The sequence below is a fragment of the Colius striatus genome, chromosome Z (genome assembly GCF_028858725.1).
Source record: "Colius striatus isolate bColStr4 chromosome Z, bColStr4.1.hap1, whole genome shotgun sequence".
NCBI lineage: Eukaryota > Metazoa > Chordata > Aves > Coliiformes > Coliidae > Colius > Colius striatus.
In genome coordinates, this window is record NC_084790.1 from 35,778,817 (window position 1) to 35,798,756 (window position 19,940).

At 42.6% G+C, this 19,940-nt stretch overlaps 1 protein-coding gene across 3 annotated transcripts in view; it reads left to right on the plus strand.

The window, feature by feature from the left end:
- The first annotated feature begins 416 nt into the window (after positions 1-416).
- The window catches only part of FSD1L (fibronectin type III and SPRY domain containing 1 like), a 34,247-nt gene continuing 14,723 nt past the window's right edge, over positions 417-19,940 (plus strand). For all 3 annotated transcript variants that reach the window (XR_009820906.1, XM_062018976.1, XM_062018977.1), the window contains exons 1-8: positions 417-496; positions 4,235-4,330; positions 5,871-6,002; positions 11,705-11,806; positions 12,832-12,854; positions 15,126-15,247; positions 18,658-18,867; positions 19,297-19,395. Coding sequence is in view for 2 of the 3 variants with exons in the window: in XM_062018976.1 (XP_061874960.1) it covers positions 482-496; positions 4,235-4,330; positions 5,871-6,002; positions 11,705-11,806; positions 12,832-12,854; positions 15,126-15,247; positions 18,658-18,867; positions 19,297-19,395 (799 nt within the window). In the remaining variant the exon portion in view is untranslated. The remainder of the gene's footprint in view (positions 497-4,234; positions 4,331-5,870; positions 6,003-11,704; positions 11,807-12,831; positions 12,855-15,125; positions 15,248-18,657; positions 18,868-19,296; positions 19,396-19,940) is intronic.

The following is a 19,940-nucleotide window of genomic DNA, read 5'->3' on the forward strand; positions in this document are numbered from 1 at the left end:
GCCTGCTGTTATCAGACTCTCCTCCTCGGCTGCCTCTCAGGCTGATTGTGAAGGTCTCCCACTTGCTTGCAGATGTCTTCACAACATGCAAGTTGGTACTGGTGCTTTTAAACACTTGTAACCCTTTGCTTGCAATTCGCTCAGCATTCTCAAATCACGCTGGTATAAAACAGAAAGCGAGGATAGGGATCTGGGGTTTGAAAATGAGAAATCTCTGAAACCTAGTGTCACACTCACTCCCGCTGCCCAGCCGGTGCCCGGATTCGAACCCCTATTCCCCACCGCCTCCGGCGGCCCGCTGCGACTGCGCATGCTCAGCGGCACGCCCCAGGCGCGGTGGGATGAGACACACGTGCCACCGGCGTGCGACCAAAGCGCGGGCCGATGCGCGTGCGCGGAGCACGGCTTAGCTACCCGGTGGGCGGTGGCGGGTGCAGCTGCTGGTTGTGGTGTCGCTCCTTCATTCCAGCCCACTCTCATCATGGACGAGCAGCGAGTAAGTTCCGGCGGCGGAAGCCTGCGTTCCCGCGGGGGTGACGGGCCCGGCCGGGCTGGGCCAGGCCAGGCCGCGCCGCACTGCGCTAGACGGGGAGGACGGCGGGTCTGTCCGCCCTCAGCGGGCTGTGTCGTGGGGGCCGCTGCTGGGAGCCGGCGCGGAGGCGGGCGAGGCGTTCCCGGGGCGTCGGCGTTCATCGATGCTCGGAGTGGCTTCCCAGTGAGAGGAGTGGCAGCCAGGGAAGTTGCGCCGCTGGCGTGTGAGAGGGCGACGAAGGCCTTTGCCCGCCAGATCCGCGGCGGGAGGGGAGGGGAAGGGAGAGAAGCAGACTCCCGCGGATGGGTGGTGCCGCTGCAACTGCTGCACTTTCCTGAACTCCGGCTGGAGTGTAGAGCTCTTTCATCGTGTGTACTACTTTCATAAGTAATTACGCTGCGTACGAGCCCTTCCGTTTCCCATTGATGTAATTCTGTGTTGAAGGGAACTAATTAATAAAAGCGTTTTGTAGTTGTTATTGGATGTTTTTCACCTGTAGCTGTTGCCCGGTAATTCCCTCTTTTTCCTTCCTTGCCATCTGCCCCCTCGGGAAATCACTGAGGAGCAGAGATGTGCATGGCCAGGGGCTGGGTTTTCTAAAAATCACACTCTCTGCATCTGAGTCAGACTTTTGGCTTCCAGTCTAAAAGAGCTTGTGTTACTGTCAGTGTGAGGACTCTGCTTTCCTTAGCTTGGAAACTGGTTCGTGAGTAGAGTCTAGATAATTAGTGCTGCTAATGGCTTGAAACTTGCAGTGTCGATGTGTGCTGTTCTAGTTAAGTGTTTGTGCAGTGCTACTTCATCTCATCTGTGCTTTGGAAGGTGGGATGTGAAACACCAAAATAGCACACATCTGGTAGATACTATGTGAATTTGTATCTGTTTGTCTTTGCCTGCTTTATGTGCGATTAATCTCTTGGAGAAGAAGTAAATAAGGGCTACAGCTGTTGTGGGTGCTCTAGGTGGATGTTCCTGTGTGGTATCATTGATCATACTTGAATTTCTGTGTAGCTTGGAGGTTCTGAATCTAGAAGTAAAACTGCAGTCGACCTTGTCTTTTGCAATACCGTGTTAACTTGCTGTTGTCACCTGCATTGTCTTAAGTACTCTACTTCACACTCTGGCAACTTCAGCAAGTGAAGAAGATTCAATTAGTGCAGACTAAGTATATCCCCACCTGTTTGAAATTTGATGTGTACATGAAGGTTAGTCTCACACAGGGTTTTGTTCTAGGCCCCAGGCTGCATCAGGAACTCTTGTATTGAGACTTCAGTATGATCTAGAGCAAGCTGAGAATTTGCTTCTTTAAGAGAACAGTTGTGCTTGTTTAACCTTATCAAAAGTTAGTGTGACTTTTGTGAGCTGCCCATCTGCTTCAACAGGTGCTATGTAATGTTGATTACTTGTTATTCAGAGGAGAATATATTGTCTACTTTAATGGCAAGACAGCAGGCCATCACATGTTGAAGGGCTTCCTATCCTTATTCATATCCTTTTACATTCTTTGTCCCTTAGTCACCATAGTGATTCCTGTTTGATGAGCTGACCTTAGTTTTAAATGTAGTAGAAGACCTTGTCTCTTCTACTTGCTGACATGTATTTGGCTATGTAAAATCTTTCTAAGGATTCCTCACATGTAAATATTTTCCTTTAATCATATGTAACTATAAACACCAAAAATATTGTTGAGTATTAGGTTGTTACGCTTTAACCCCAGCCAGAAACTAAGCACTACATAGCTCCTCACTCACACCGTGTGCACTGCCTCCCTTCTTGGGATTGGAGGGGAAAACTGGAGGAAAAAGAGTAAAACTTGTGGTTGTAAATACGAACAGTTTGACTAAAATGAAATAAATGTTAACAGTATTTTTAAAAAGTAATAGTAATGAAAAGGAATGTAATAGAGAGAGAAACAAAGCCTGGGAAGACAAGTGATGCCCCATGCAGTTGGTCAGCACCCATTGACTGATGCCCAAGCAGTGATCTACTTAATCCTGCAGAACTCCCCCCAGCTTATATATACTGTACGTGATGTCCTATAGAATGGAATGTCCCTTTGGCTAGTTCGGGTCAGCTATCCTGGCCATGCTCACTCACAGCCTCTCGTACATCTTGCTGGCTCAGCCAAGACTTTCCCTTAGGATAAGCACTTTGTAGTGACAGCTGAAATATCAGAGTGCTATCAACATTATTCTTGCACTATATCCAAAACACAGCACTGTGCCAGCTACTAGGAAGAAAGTTAACCCTAACCCAGCTGAAACCAAGACAAGAAGACTAGTTTTTTTTTTATTCCATGTGGTGCAACCGAGTAAGCCCTGAAATCCTAGGTGAAAGAGGATTGTGAGTTTTCTTGTTCGTCCAAATTGACAGTTATATTTATAGGATCTAAGGCTTAACTGTGGGCTATCTGGCACGTGGAAACAATTGCTGCTGGTCAGTAGTGAATGCAGAAGCAGCTGCTTGGACAATGGCATTTCATCTGCCATTCTAATGTGTATGAAATAATTTTTAAACATTTTCAATTTTAAGCAGACAATGAAGAGATACTTCTGTAATGAAGTAATCAAGGTTTGTTATGTCCTTTGTTTCTGAAAGGAGCCAATCTGGTCTTGTTTCTCTTCCTCAGAGTCCCAGTTTCAGTCATTGTTATAGCCAGTCCATTGTATCTTTACATAACATCATCCCAATGCCTGTGGCAAAAGCAGTAATGCTTCTACTTTCCTCTGCTGGTGTTTAAACTTTATGAGCATAATACTATGCAAACAGGCAACAGGCCAGAGTACCAGTAAATGCATCATTGCAGATTTGTTGGAAACTGCCAAGGAAGGAGTCAGAAGAAACAGGTACGAGTATGGCATAGGGATAGTGGAGAGGTTCCTTATATGGCATGCAGTATCTAGGTTCACTGTGGATATTGGAAAGGATACAATATTTTTCTTGCTCTTTAGTAAACAAATGTGATCCAAATAGTAGATGATTATTAAGAAGCTGCTTATGGGAGGGACCTCTACAATATCTTTATGGTGGTTTAGCTGTTTGTAAGGTTTTGAATGACCTCAATTTCTCAAATGTTGTCAAGTAACAGTAAGTTGAGCCACTTGAAACTCTTGGGTCCAACTGGTTACTAATGTCTTAATTATAATTTTTTTAAGAACCATATTAATAATTATGAATATACAAATTATTTATAAAAACATTTTAAACTTTGTAAAATAAGTTTACAAATTACTGTTATAGAGTTATTCTGTATCTAGAATTAGCTGTCAGATTAGTTATTTAAAAGTATTGTCTTTTGCCAGTAGAAAACAGGTTTTTTTTTTTTCTTCTGGGTTAACTTTTTTTTTCCTTTTGGCTTTCTGCTCTGGAGAAGATGTATGTGGCAGTGTGGTATCAGTAGGTAGTCTAGTTTAGATGGCTTGGGAGCTGCATCAACACGGGTAGCAAAACATAAAACAGTGGTGTATCATCAAACAAACTCTTGGTTTCTATTTAACAACTGGAGATTGCTAGTTGTGAGTGGTTCTTAGACCTTGGATGCTCTTTCTAACAAAATGTATTTCCTGATCCAGTCAGAATAAAGGTTGAATTCCTGCAAGTGGAACATATGGTGAATTTCCATACACATTGGAATGATGATGGTTGTAAAAAAACCTTGTAGTGTTTTTTTATTTTACTTTTCACCTTTTTTTGTAATTCTAGGAGACTCTGCAAAGGATTGTCTCTACTCTAGCGAACAAAAATGATGAAATTCACAACTTCATTGACTTGCTGAACCATACAATAAAAAATGTTCAGGTATATATATATCTATCTCTAAAGTCTAGTATGCTGTAGCTGACTGAGGGGAATGATTTGAGTCAGTCTCAAACTGTTTGGGTAGTGTGAAAGGGATGGGGTGGTAAAATCAAGTTTAAAATATATCATCTTGCTGGAACCAGATTGAAATAAAATATTTTTTTCTATCTGTCTCTAGTTGAAAGGTATGGGGGGTTTGCTTTTCATGCAAAAATCTATTGTACGATTTGATTTGTGTGGAAGAGGGAATCTGGATTTTGATGCAAGATCTCAATCTCCTTTTAGCTGGAAGTAGTCTGTCTCTTTTAGACTTCTAGTCAGCTGTCATGGTTGAAGCTAAGCCGGCAAGGAAGCACAAGGCAGCCAGCTACTTGTTCACTCAGCCTCCCCATGGCTCCTGTAGGATGGGGAGGGAAGTTGGAGAAGGAAATCAAAACTCATGTGTTAAGATAAGAACAAATATAATAACTAAATTAAAAGAAAATATATTAACAGTAAGAAGAATAAGGTATAGTAATAGTAATTAAGTAAGAAAACCCAAGAAGAAGTCGAGTCAATTGCAATTGCTCAGTCCCTGCTAAACTGTGATCTGTCCCTCCTGGTTAACTAGTTTGTATGCTGGGCATGATGTCCTGTGATGTGGAGTTGCCCTTTGTCTGGTTAGGGTTGGCTGTCCTGCAATTTTCCCTACCAGGTTGTTGTGCACACACCTCCCTCCTAACTCCCCTGCCCTGCTCCAGTCAACTCAGTAGTGGGGTATGGTGAGAAGCGGAAAAGGTCTTGATACTGTGGAAGTGCTGCTCAGTGATAACTGAGACATCCCTGTGTTGTCAACATTCTCTTCAGTGTAAACTGAAAATGTGGCCACTTGTCAGCTACTAGGAAGAAAGGTAACTATCACTGCTGAAACTAGGACATCAACATGTCAGATGGAAAAATAAGGTGATGCTGGTACTTTAGAGAAAATTCTTTGTCTCTTTTCAGTTAATGCTTAATTTAAAAGTTAGACTGAATTTTCAGAGCATCAGCTCTAGGATGAAGTTTAGATTCTTTTAGCCCATCATTAAGCAACAAAACAAGTTTTTTGCTTCATGTTAAAGCTGAGCCATGTTAATGGTAGAAATGGAAATAATCTAGAAAGTCTTTAAACTTCCTGTTCCAGTGACATTTTTAGTGTCAAATGAAACTGTTTTGTACCTAACTGGATAGCTACATCCTTAAAAACATTCAGCAATCCATATATAATTGTGAGAGGGAAGTCAAGGCCTTTTGGTGTGGAACAAAGATGCCAAGTATGTTGGTCATGTGCAAGTTTGACTGTATTGGAGTTTTCATGGAGTTCACTCTTCAGTGTCCTCATTGTAAAGTCTGCTTAGGAGTTGTCCCTCATTTCTAATGTTTTTTTCCCTTTTGTTAACCAGTGACGAGGTCCTTAGTGGTCATGTCAAAGCATGATTAGGCAAACAATGTGACTTTTGTTCAAAAGACTAGTCTGCATTGTTTCTAATACAAATTACAGCATTTTCAATTCTCTTTCTAGGTAAACTCTTCTAATGCAATCAGTGAGCTGGATGAAGAGTTTGAGGGTCTGTATGCTATATTGGGTGAAATGAAAGGGGCTATGGCCAACACTATTCAGCAAGAAGAGGCTCGTAAAATTCAAGCTCTGCAGGTAACTGTGTAACTGCATCTGTAAACTTTTGCAGCTAGTAGAAGCAGGTTTCAAATGCCGTTTTAAGTCTCAACTGAAAGTGAAATGTTGGTAGTGCTGCAAGAAATGCAGTAAATGTACTGTAAACATTTTCTTTGCTGTAAGTGCTTCTCTGGCCCCTTCTCCTAGGGTTCTTCATGGCCTCTAGCATATTTATGTTCTCAATATTCTTATGTAGAAAGGAAGTGGTATTAGCTCTAGACCTTACAGGTGGAGAGTGACTACAAAGGAGCAGGACTTGGATATATTTATTACTTAGAATTTCTACTGCTTAACAGAAATTGTAGTGCACATAATGTAAGCATTTCTTTGCTTCTGAAGTCCTAATGTTAATAGAAACAGGCCATAAAGTGAAATCTAGCTTTTAAATCGGACTGTACTATTGTCTTGGGTTTGTGAGGAGCTGCTTTTGCTTGGTAACAAGGGGAGGGGAGGGGGCTGCAGTGCTGCTCCTGTAAACAGTTCTCAGACTTTCCCTCAGCTCTGGATTTGGACCTACCTCTGTCCTGGCCTGGCCCATCTGGCACCTTTGCCATCACTATCTAAGAATGGGAATGTGTAGTAAGGAGGAGTTGAAAGTGTAGGGCAAGATGGAGGTGGCCACATGGATCCTGCAGTCAGGAAAGAAGGAAAGGATGAGTGATGGTGGACCACAGACATGCCTGCAGCCCATAGCACCACTGTGACAGAGGTGATGAGAGACAGAGACTCTGTGACAGGAGTGAAAGCTGGAGATCCTGGGTCAGAGGGGGTGAGCGGGTTGGACCCCGGCCCAAAGGAAACTTAAATGGAGTTGTAGTGTCCAGTCAGTGTGGCGTGTGCAGGGCTGCCTGTCCTATGAGGGAACCTGGAATGGAGCAGGGTGGACCAGCAAGGAGTCCTCCTGCCCTGAGCAAGTGGTAAGGGACATCAAACCCCCATTCCCTGCTGCTATCCCCCTGCCACTCCCCGATACTGTTTATCAGGGAGAAGGTAAGCATGCAGGGGCTCAGGGCTCTGACCCTGGGAAGGAGAGGAGGGGTAGAGGAAAGGGGATCTAAAAGGGCTGGTTGCACTTTCATCATTGTCCCTACTCTGTATTGCTTTTCTGTTTATTTCTGTCTGTTATGGTTTGCTTGGAGGCAGATTAAGTTTCATTTTCTTCCCCAAGCTGCATAGCTCTGTCAATTTTGTCTGGGACCATTAGTAGCAAGTGAGCTCTTCCTGTCCTTAGAGAGTTCCAAGATCTGTGGTCCTTAAGGCTGATTGTGGTCTTTCATCCCTAGATGGGCCTAAACCACAACAATCACCTGTCTAGATTTCTTGCCTTTGAATTTATTGGATGTGCCATGTGTCATTATGCACTTGTAGAGCACAGTAACAGTTCTGGATAACATCATGTGTCAGAGGTAATAGATCTCATTAGTGTGGTGGTTCAACCCTGGCTGGGTGCCAGGTGCCCACCAAGTCATTCTGTCATTCCCCTTCCTAAACTGAGAGAAATGAAACAAAGGGCTCATGAATTGAGATGAGGACAGGGTAACAACTCAGCAATTGGCATCACTGGCAAAACAGACTCAAGTTGGAGATTTTTGGTTTAATCTATTAACGAAGAATTAAAACAGAGTACGGAAATTTTATCGGTGGGACACACAGCGGAGGCAGGGCTTGTTTATTCATGCCTGTGCGGCTGATTGAGGTAATCTAGAAGTTCCTGGAGCACAGGGAGTGGAGGAAAAGCGAGGAGAGCCGCCAGAACCTGGCAGCTCTCTTGAGGGAAACGGTTTTTTTGGGAAGCGGAGCTGCAGCAACCATGGGGGATTTAATTATCCCCCAGGGAACACAGTGAACAGGGCCAGCAAACAGGGAGTGATGTGGAACCCAGGTGGGGTGAGGCAGTTTGCGTGGCAGTTTGCACAGGCAGGGCGAGCAGAGAGGACAGACAGGAAACAACCCCATGGCCCACATAGAGAAACAAAAGTCAGAGAAGTGCCCCAGCTTCAACCTAGCAAAATGGTGAGCACTCACCTGAGGACTAAAGCCAAGGCTGAGGTGGATGAAACCCAGGTGAAGGTCAATGCATCCACCCAGACAGAGACGGTTAGTATAGATGCTTCAGTCCAAGTGGAGTGCAGGGAGTGTTTAGGGTGCTTAGGGACATACGTTTCTCAGGCAACTGTGTCATAGGTGCCCTCAAGTTCAGGAACTGCAGCGCCTGGTGAAAGAGCTGCAGGAAACTGTGAGTAGGCTCTGTAGTATTAGAGGGGCAGAGGTGGAGATAGATGGAGGCTTCTGCAGTCAGGTGCAAGCCTCCAATGAATCCAATAAGTCATGGAGCCTGGTTACAAAAGAAAAAAAAAGACCAAAATTCAAAGCCCTCCTTCTGTCAAGGGACTTTGTTTCCAACAAGGGACTTTGATGAGCAAGTTCCAAAAGGGGAAAACCCATCAAACAACCCATCAGCTGCTCCACCTGCAGCAGGTAATGGACATTGCAGGAAGAGGCGATGGGTGCTTGTTGTGGGTAACTCACTGCTAAGGGGCAGTGAGAGACCATCTGTGGAGCAGGGAGGGAGTCAAGAGAAGTGTGCTGCCTGCCAGGAGCCAAGATCAGGGATGTGGCCAAGAGAGTACCACGGCCTATCAGGGATGCAGGCTACTACCCCCTACTTGTGTTCCACGTAGGTATGAATGATGTCATGAGGCATGACATTCCCCAGGATCCAGATGGATTTTAAATCCTTGGGGGAGCAGGTAAAAGGTGGAGGGGCTCAGGTTATTTTCTCCTCTATCCTGTTCACTAGAGATAAAGGGGGAGTCTGCAATGGAAAAATCAGCCAAGTGAACTCCTGGCTGAGAGGCTGGTGTCAGCAGGAAGGCTTTGGGTACTTTGACAATGGATCCTTCCTTGGAGACTACAGCTTGATAGGACAGGATGGGATTAATCTCTCCCATAAGGGCACTGCAATATTTGGGAGTAGACTAGCAAATTGAATAAAGAGGTCTTTAAACTAAGGGACTTGGGGGGAGGGGGGAGAAGCAAAATACAAGAAAACTATCCCCTCTAGCTAAGAAATAGGGCAGGACAGGGAATGCAATGATAAGTGCCCTTCATCTGCACACTGGACTGAGATGCGGAAAGCTGACCACCCTGAGGAAGAGCCAAACCAGAGTGGAACCTCCTGCACCCATCCAGGGAAACCTGTGTGTTTGAGTAAGCCCCTGCGCTGCCTCTGCACCAATGCACACAGCCTGGGGAATAAGCAGGAGGAACTGGAGATGTGGGTGTGGATGTGGGGCTACAACCTCATTGTGGTCACAGAGACGTGGTGGGACAGCTGCCATGACTGGAGCACAGCCATGGAGGGCTACGTATTGTTCAGGAAAGGCAGACTGACAAGGAGAGGAGGTGGAGTTGCTCTCTGTGTGAGGGAGCAATTAATGTGTACTGAACTGTGCCTGGGTGGGGATGAGGAGAGAGTACAGTGCTTATGGGTAAAAATTAATGGCCAGGGCAAGGCAGGTGATATTGTTGTAGGAGTTTGCTACAGGCCACCTGATCAGGAGGAGGAAGTGGATGAGGCTTTCTACGAACAGCTGAGAGCTGCCTCACCATCACAGTCCCTGGTCCTCATGGGGGACTTCAACCTCCCTGATATTTGCTGGCAAAGCCACTCAGCCAAGCACATGCAGTCCAGGAGGTTCCTACAGATTGTTGACAGCAACTTCCTGTCACAGGTGATTGAGGAACCAACAAGGAGGGGTGTGTTGCTGGATCAAGCACTGACAAATACTGAGAATCTGGTTGGGGATGTAAAGGTGGGAGGCAACCTCAGCTACAGTGACCATGAGCTGGTAGAGTTCAAGATCCTGTGTGGAAGAGAACACAAAGCAGGACTGTGACCCTGGATTTCAGGCGAGCTGACTTTGGCCTCTTCAAAGATCTACTTGGACTGATGAGTGCCAACGACAGCTGGTCAGTCTTCAAGCACCACTTCCTCCAAGCCCAGGATCAGTGTGCCCCAATGCACAATAAAGGAGGAAAAGGAGGTAGGAGGCCTCCATGGATGAGCAAGGATCTGCTGAAAGCAGCCATCCATGAGAGAGATATACTCTTCCTGGGAAGAGTATAGGAACATTGCCAAGGCATGCAGGGGTGCAACTAGGAAGGCTAGAGCCCTTCTAGAGTTAAATTTAGCCAGGAATGTTAAGGACGGCAATAAGGCATTTTTCAAGTACCATCAGCAGCAGAAGGATGGCGAGGGGGGATGTGGATCCACTACTAAACATAGAGGGTACCCTAGTGTCTGAGGATGCAGAGAGTTACCAAGCAAAAGCTGCTCCTTACTAAACCAGAACACTAAGCCTCTCTCTGTCATTTTTGAAAAATCATGGAGGACAGGTGAGGTTCCTGAGGACTGGAGAAAAGCCAGTGTCACTCTAGTCTTCAAAAAGGGCAGGAAGGATGACCCAGGAAACTACAGGCCAGTCAGCCTCACCTAGACTAGATGGTGGACTAGATGACCTCCAAAAGTCAGTATTCAACATAAGGAAGAAACAAAGTTAATCCACTCACCAAAACCATAAGAAACAGAAAGCAACACAGAGTGGCATGATGATGAAGAGCACAGCCAGTCCTTTAAGACCACCTTCTCCCCACCCTCTCCATTCTCAGGCACCTGGTTGTGATGTCTTTACCTCCTCCGTAGAATGGCTCAGGAAGACAGGGAATGGAAGTTTCAGTCAGTCCTTTCTGGACTGCTCCTTGTCTCTCCACAGACCAGGCAGGGTCCTTGCTGGCCCTCCTTGGTCCAGTACAAGGTCTCTCACACGCCAGGCAGCCCTGCACAGGCCACTCCAGTGGGCTTTCACCCCAAGGGCTGCAGCTCCACTCTACTTCCTCTGGGTCAGGGTTTGCAAAACACCCCATCAGGCATGGGGGTCTTCAAAACTCACCCCCTCTGGCACAGAGTTCTCCCAGAGCTGCTGGCAACCATTAGTCCTGCTTTTGCCCTCCATGGATTGCAAAGGCACAGCTACTCTCTTGTTGTGGGTTCCAGGGGAGTCTTCAGTCTGGCACTTCTCCTGCTTCCTTCCTTCTCTGACTGCAGAATCTGTGTGGTCACCTCTATCTTGTCTCCTGTTTCCACCTCCTCCTACACACCACAAATTTCCCTTCTTAAATAGTGGTGGCAGAGGCAATAGATGTGCCTGGCTGGTCAGAAGGCAGATCTAATGTAGGGCCAGGGGAAGTTTTGAGAACTCCCCTGTTACCAAACAAAAAGTGACTTTGCACTTCAGATCCTGTGTCTGTGGAGATGTTCTCTCACTCTCTTCAGCTGTGCAGATGCAAAACTGCAGCAGTTTTGGATCTATGCAGCACCTTCTCCCCCTTCTCCCAACGTGTTAATCTTGTCTCAGCCTTGCGGTGAGTCTGGGTGAAATCTGACTGGTTCTGGCCCTATAATATACAGGGGAAGCTTCTAGCTCCTTTTTTTTTTTTTTTTTAAGCGACTCAGTAGCATCCTGCTGCCAAAACCTGGCTACACAAACCCACTACAGTTATATAAGGCAATAAGTTGTAACAAATGCATAGCCAAATCATGTAGTTCTAGTACTGGTGGTTTATAAACAACTTTTTAAATATAAATGCACCTAATTATTCTTACTCTCTTTTTGCTTCAGGATCAACTTAGCCAGTGTAGTAATGCTCTGGAGAGCTCTGAAGAGCTGTTGGAACTTGCTGCACAGTCTCTGGACATAGAGGACTCTGGAAAATTCTTGAAGGTAGAAAACGTTGAACAGGATTACTGTACTGAACCTGTGAACTTAGCAGGAATACTGAGAGTAAGGATAGAGAGGCATCTTAAAATACAGTTAATGCTCTGTCAAGAAGGCCAAGTCAAGTACTGCAATCTTGAATTTTTCATGCAACCTCTAATAAAATGAGTTTTTTCTTACACTGAGGGGAGAGGGAAAGGAATGCCTTCTCCTGGACAACTATCAGTGTTAATCAAGCTTGTCCTGATGCTAGGTAAGCAAATGTAGAAAGTGAGGAGGGAAATAAGTCTCTCTAAAACTGAACTGAGACTTAGGAAATGTGTGATAGCCAGCACTCAGAGCTGTGGCAAGTGATCCATCCATCTGTGTGATCCATCCAGTGCTGTTGTATGACACTTGAAGAGAGTGTCTGTATTCTAGCTGCAGCCATCTGTGGATGACAAGATATTTGTCAGTGGTATCACTTAAATGCTGGGAAAAGTTGTGTTCTGTTTGTTTGTGTAGTAAGACATGAAGAGAACTGTTACCAGAATAGTACAACAACATTCAGAGGAAAGGTTAAAGCCAGTTCTACTTCTTACTGTTTGTCATAGTATACATCCTATGATGTATAGTCAGGTATGGTTACATGACACTAATAAGCACTTTTTAGTTTCACAGAAAATACCATGGTAGTTAAATTTTACTGACCTGATCATGGAGCTCTTTTAATATGTGATGGAGAGTAACTTAACTGATTAAGAGAAATCTGAAGAGACAGTCATACTCAGGAAATGGATTAATTAGGAATTGGTTTGGTCTGGTTGCTGAGAGACCTTTTTCCTAGGTGATATGTTGCTGCAGTTCTAACCAATACTATTAACATGCTTTATGGGGAAGTTTATTCTGAGGGAAATGTTAAACTTGTTTTGATCTTCAAATCTTGACAAATATGACTGGACTTGTTCTCAGCCTTTTTGCATGTTACCACCATTGATAATTGCATGGAAATACTAACTACTTTCTCTCTTTTCTCCCTGACATGCATCAAGGCTGCCAGACAGATCAAAGATAGGTACAGTATGACGTCTGTTGCTTTTGTGTTTTTGAATTAATCTTATTCTTACATTTATTCTAAAAGGGTCATAGTCAGCTTACAAGAAATTCATTGAATCTTTCCTAAGTGTTATGACACCACAAATTTTGAGAGAACTAAAAACTTATATGCTTTTCGTGTTTTTCTGTGCTGACTGTTGGCCTTTCATACCTTAATAAAAAGATGTTTTTAATAAAGGGAAGTAGCACTGTACAACAGTTACTATTATTGTTACTATTATTTATTTAAGTATATTTAATAGAATCATAGAATGGTATGCGTTGGATGGAACCTTTAGAGATCTAGTCCAACGCCCCCTACAGAAGCAGGTTCACCTAGATCAGGTTGCATAGGAACATGTCCAGGCGGGTCTTGAAGACTTACAAGGAAGGAGTCTCCACAGCCCCTCTGAGCAGCCTGTTCCACTGCTCCCTCACCCTCACAGTGAAATAGTTTTTTCTTATGTTTAAATGGAACTTTTGTGTCCCATCTTCATCCCATTACCCCTTGTCCTGTTGCTAGCTACTATAGAAAAAAGGGATGTCCCAGCATCCTGACACCCACCATTTAGGTATTTGTAAATGTTAATAAGATCTCCCCTCAGTCTCCTCCAGACTAAACAGCCCCAGTTCCCACAGCTCCCCTCACTCTCCTCTTCTCCAGACTAAACAGCCCCAGTTCCCACAGCCTTTCCTTGTATGAAAGATGTTCCAGTCCCCTGATCATCTTGGTGGCCCTGCGCTGGACTCTCTCCAGCACTTCCCTGTCCCTCTTGAGCTGAGGAGCCCAGAACTGGACACAGGACTCCAGATGAGGCCTCACTAGGGTAGAGTAGAGAGGAAGAAGAACCTCCCTTGACCTGCTGGCCACACTCTTCTTGATGCATCCCAGGATGCCATTGGCCTTCTTGGCCATGAGGGCACATTGCTGGCTCATTTTTAGTTTATTATCAATCAGGACTCCCAGGTCTCTCTCTGCAGAGCTGCTCTTCAGAAGTTTGAGTATATAATTAATATGATGTAACATAAATTATTATTTCACTTCTGATTTATTATTAATGCCTGCTGGATCAAATTTAATAACATTTCAAGCTGACTCTGTCCCTTTAAATTATGAGAGAATCTTCTTGTTGCTTGGTTTTTTAAAGCACTTAACAGACTTTGCTAGCTAATTTTCCTTTTGAATGTAAAAGGTCTTACAGCTGCTGAAATGTTGGTGTCATCTGTGACTAATGTCAAGTGTCTGGTAACTTTACTTTTGAACAGTGTCTTCAAGCTGATGTTTAGACAGCAAAATTTTTCTGTTTCCAAGTAAATAGGGCCACTTATCTTCACTTGGAAGACAGATAACTGCACTCTGCTAGTCTGACCTTTGATTCAGAAAACTTACTATGATGTGCACAGTACTTTGATAGACAGGTAACAGGGTGGGTGTTTCCAGTGTATGTTGTTCTTACATGCCAAATAGGTGGGCTTTCAATTTACAGTTTTCCAAGTTTAAATCCTCTGAAGCTTTGTGTAAAATGAATAGTTGCTAGAGAAATTACTCTTTGCTTTTCCAAAGGTAAAGATGTAGTGTTCTTAAGAAACTAGAGGGATAGTAGCAGATGCATGAGCGCCCTCTTACTCTTGGTAACTTGGTCTCTGCAACTGAAACATTTCTTCATCCCCTGGTAAGATCAGAGGTAGATATGAAATCAGAGTATACAGCTTGTTCGCTGCTCCTTACAAATGCCCCGTGAACAACATTTAATGTGTGAGAATGCAGTTGGTGTTAATGAGTGCATCTTGTAGAGCAGAACAGCCTTTGGACATTTTTAAACTACAAGTTTAAGTTTCAGATTTTTAAGTATATAAAACATGACCCTAATTCTGCAGCACTCTGTATTTTTCATATTTTCTGATTTTGTGTAAAGTGATACAAGTTTTGTTTTGCCTTTTATCCAAATTTTTTTCACTAGTAAAAGAAATTTTACTTCTATATCACTTCTAGTATTTTTTTGCCTAGTAATGTGGAACAAGTGGGAGTTTGCACCATATTGCCTTTGAAGGCTCACGTTAGCAGAACTTTGTTTTGAATTCAGTGCTAAATGGCAAACAGTTATCTATTAGAAAAATGTTCTGGTCTTTGATCAGTATTTTTTCTGATAGTTTGGCATTAACAGTGCAGATTATCTAATTGCCCGTTTTGAAAATGGCTACAGGATGTGACGCAAAACACATTTTGCTAATGCTGCTTTCTTGACTTCAGAGTCACAATGGCTCCAGCGTTCCGCATCTCTCTGAAACCAAAGGTCAGTGATAGTATGACACATTTGATGGTGGACTTCACTATGGAAAGACACATGCTCCAGGCTGTAAAGTTTTTGCCAGGTAAAAACTTCATGCAGTGAGTTTAATTTGTTACTATGTGAATTACCTGCTATATTTAAAGCAAACAGGCCAAACCCACACCTCTTGCACTCCCATGAGCAAATTTTTTGGAGTAACTAAACTCGTAAGGTACCTAAACTCTTGTTAAGCCATATATCTTGAGTGTTAAAATAGTTTTATTCTGTTAATTTCTACATAATGTAACATTTCAGTAAATAACATTGATCTCAAAAGTGAGACTGAGTCTTCTAAGCTTTGGTTTTTCTGGTTTCTTTTTTCTAGAGTTGTCAGTTCTTCTGTAATTCCTGGAGTTGTATTAAGTTTCTTTAAGACTGTACCTGCTAGCTTGATGCTTAGTAACACTTCAAAGTCCTAGTCATCTGCAGTAGTGTTCTGTGTGGAACTGTAAGCTAATCATGTAGCTTACAAGAGTGGTGATATGCAAGAGAGGGGTAATCTACTAGGGCAGTGGTAATACCCTAATACAAAATGTGTATTGGTGCATCTGTTTGTTACTGTTTGAAGGTAAGCCTAGGTGCAGTATGTCTTTTATGTCTCTTTATTCATATTGTTTTCCTGTTTAAACTACTTTGTCCCTGACTGATATCAAGAATATATTGACAAGAATACTGCTGGCAAAGATGCAACCCAAATCTGTTAAGGACTTACCAGCATCAGTTTACGTTTCTGCCCGTTTGTCTTGTGTGCTGCAGATGCAGTATGTGGTAGCAGGTGTGGTAAACTTCCAACAGTATTCCAGATGGTCAGCTATTAGTGTCCAGGCAAAAATTCACCTCTTAACTGCCACCTGGAGTTGAAGACTGTAGCTCTGTATTTCATAGATAAGGGACAAGGTAGGTAAGCTGATCACAGTGTACCTATTTAATAGGAACCAGAGTGTGAAGATCTAACATCAAGCATGAGCAAAGTCTTGTGTCTAGATGAAGGTATTATGTAGTATGATGATTCTTATACATGTGTTTTTCTTATCAAATGTGTAGCAATTTAAATTGAGTGCTTGAATTGTAAACAGGACATATAACTGTCTGCATATCCATCTTACTTTCTTCTACAGTAGAGCCAAACTATCAAATTATTTTGACGCCAAATACTGATAACCTTGCCTGCAACAGTTTGAACTACTTGGTGCATTGATAGACCTTCACACATCAGGAAATAACTAAAATCCTAGTGTGGGAAGTATAAAAGAGGCTTGGTGGTGTGGTAATGCAGGCATTTGAACACTGCCTGCCAGAAGTATGCTCAATCACTCCAAACACATAGAAGATTCTTTGGTATCCTATACCAAAAAAAAAAATTGGGATGGGTAGCTAAACTTACAGATGTGTGTTCTGAAATACTTGTACTCACTGTAATTTTTCTTTTGCCTAGGAAGGGATCTTACTGATTCTCAAATTATTACTCAATTACTTTGAAATATGATGGCAAATGCACTTGAGGATTTGTTGTGGTTAAACCCTGGCAGGCAGCTAAGCACACACAGCTGCTTTTGCTCACTGTCTGCTGCCGCTGTGGGATGGGGAAGAGGATCAGAAGGATAAATGAGAGAGAACTTGTGGATCGAGAGAAAGAGATAGGCAAAACAAAAGCTCTGTATATGTGCATAAGTAAACTCATTTACTACTTCCCATGGGTAGGCAGATGTTCAGCCTTCTCCAGGAGAGCAGGGCTCCATCATACATAATGGTTACTCGGGAAGACCAAGTGCTATAATTCTGAGGGTCCCTCCCTTTTTCCCTCAGTTTTAATTACTGAGCATAATGTGATGTGATTTGGAACATCCCTTTGGTCAGTTGGGGTCAGCTGTCCCAGCTGTGTCTCCACCTGGTTTCTTGTGCAACTCCAGCCTGCTTTCTTGTGGAGTGGTATGAGAAGCAGAAAAGGGCTTGGTGTTGCCTCACAGTATCATTTGATAACCTCTGTTACCAAAACTGTTTTCATCACAAATTCAAAGCATGGCATTGTACAAGTCTCTGTGAAGAAATATAGCTCTGTCCCACCCAAAACCAGTACAGACTTGAACACTTCATCTTTTGGTCTCTTCTGTTCTGTTTATTTGTCCTCAAGAATTTAAACCAATACCACAAAACCAATTCCTGTTTGGCTTTAAGTGCAGGGATGTGAGGGATAAAAGGATGTGTTTCAGTACTTGCTAGGTTAAAATATTTGAAAGATCATGAAGGGAAAGCGTAAAAAGGTATGAAGTAATGTGCATAATGCAAACTATGCCTTCTGCTTCTCATGGGCCTGCTGTAGCCAGGAGGTTTTTGCATCTAGATGGTAAAATTACACATCTCTAAATAACCAAGATTAATATCATCCCGATCGTCATCAGCCATATGGAGGGGGATAATAGCTAGCAATCCATTCAAGAAACAATTCTTTCAAGTGCATACGCACAACCTGCAAGTAATTAGGACTTGATCACTGGGACATAACTGTACAGGACAACACAATTAAGAGTTTCAGTGTTATGAAGAGGGGAGATTTTTTTGAGAAGGAAAATGTGCAGATCTGTCAGATCTACAGATGCATCAGTATTGTGATGTTTTTATGTTCTTGCTTGATACATTGACTTGCAGGATGATTTCTTTTTTTTTCAAGCTTTTATGAATGCTGAAACCGTTTTCAGATCTGTCTTTGAAGAACAACATACAATAAAAACATGTATTTCACTTCCTCCAGCAAAAGTAATCCTTGAATGTACTTTGGACACTATAAAGAGTATGTAAATGCCTTCTTTTGAAAAACATTTCTTAGTGACTTAAATTATCTTTGATTTCATGGAAATAGACTTCTGTTGTCTACAGACAAAACTTCAGTCATTTCTTTAGTGACCTTAGGAATTCTTTCCCCTTCTTTTAAGACAGAGGATGAAAAGGAAGCAAAACTAGGTAACTTCTGACTGGGTAGTGGAAACTATTCCACTGATACTTGTCTGTGGTGGTGGAACTAAACTTAAAAGTGATAGTTAGAAGACTGAAGCTTTACATACCTTCCAAAGACTCAGAAACAAAAGTTTGCTTCCTAATGTTCTTCCTATGTAGCATTATTCTAAATGTAGGTTTGTAACTGTAAGTCTACTCAGGCATGATCTCACTGCTTCCAGAAGGGATCAGCCCAACTTACTGACAAAACAAACATCTGGCAAATGTGTTGTAAATGTTCACTCTAGAGCTAATGTGTATTTCTTCTTTTTTTAAAAATGCATGTTAAATTAAAATTAATATGCTAGGTCTTCTGTTGTGCTTTGCTAATGGAATAGATCCTCTGAAAGGAGTGTTAATTGGGTCAAGAGCAACTTCTGAGCTCCATAAATCCAAGGAGAAGAAATTAACATTTAGTCCTATCTCTTCTTTAAGCTGATTGATATATATGTCTTTCTACAGTCCCTAAAGCTCCAGAAATAGATCTATCAGCATGTCTGGTTGCAGATAACTGTGTAACAGTATCGTGGAGAATGCCTGAAGAAGACAGCCGAATTGATCATTTTGTACTGGAGTATAGGAAAACCAACTTTGATGGGCTTCCTCGAGTGAAAGATGAAAAGCGCTGGGAACTGATAGACTATATTAAAACTACTGAATATACATTGTCAGGTAAAGGGTTTTTATACTTCAAAACCCAAGAATATTGATGTAACTTTTATGCTTGGGAGTTTTGCTAAATACCTATTTTTGCTTATGTAATGAAGCTTCCATTTTTTCCAATGTGTGACCTAATCTATGTGAGTTTGCTTTAGCAGGAGGGTGGACTAGGTAATCTCTAGAGATCCCTTCTAACCCCTATCATTCCATGATTCTGTGATTGTTACACAGTAGTCTTGGGTGCTTTGTACAGTAATTCCTCTGCCTTTTATTTTAACTTTGAGGTTTTATAAGAAATTATGTGATAAGTTTGTGCTGATATTTGAATTTGATTTTTTGCAAATTGAGATAAATAAAGACAGCTACATGGCATAAATTATAATCTTGTAAAAATTTTCGAGTTAATGTCAATTCAAGTTTCTAAACATTGGGTTTTTTTAGGTCTGAAATTTGATACAAAATACATGAACCTGAGAGTACGAGCTTGCAACAAAGCTGTGCCAGGGGAATACTCCGATCCTGTGACTCTGGAAACCAAAGGTAAAACTGGAAATACTCCAACCTTAAATGTAGTGAAAACCCTGTGCTTACTGTCTGCCTTCATCTATGAACTTGTGTGTTAAGTTTGCATCTGTGTGAGCATTGCTGAAATGTGTCCTAAGTGAAAAGGAAAACAAGCATTTCTGTAAAGGATTAAGAAGCTTATTGTCAGAAAGCTGGCCTTTTAGCCTTCAGGCACTAAAAATGAGGTAGTGATGTAACTGTCTACATTAGAGTTTGATATTGGTTGCTTTGAATTGAGGATCGCCAGTATTGTGTGCTGTTAACATTATTACAATATATAGCAAGAGAGGATGAACAGTGTAGCTGAGCATCCCTAGCATTTAAACAGCTGATGTAGTTGGCTGGTTAGTGGTACTTAGCACAAGACAAGCAATAGCTTTCTGTAAATAGAAGGTGGTGAGAAGGATTTTCGTTTTACTTTGTAGATGTAGCTTCTAATCACTGTCAAACAAAATAAGCAACTCCAAATTGCTGAAGTTGTTGTGTTCAAAATTGGTTGGTCTGTGGATAGTGGATTCCTA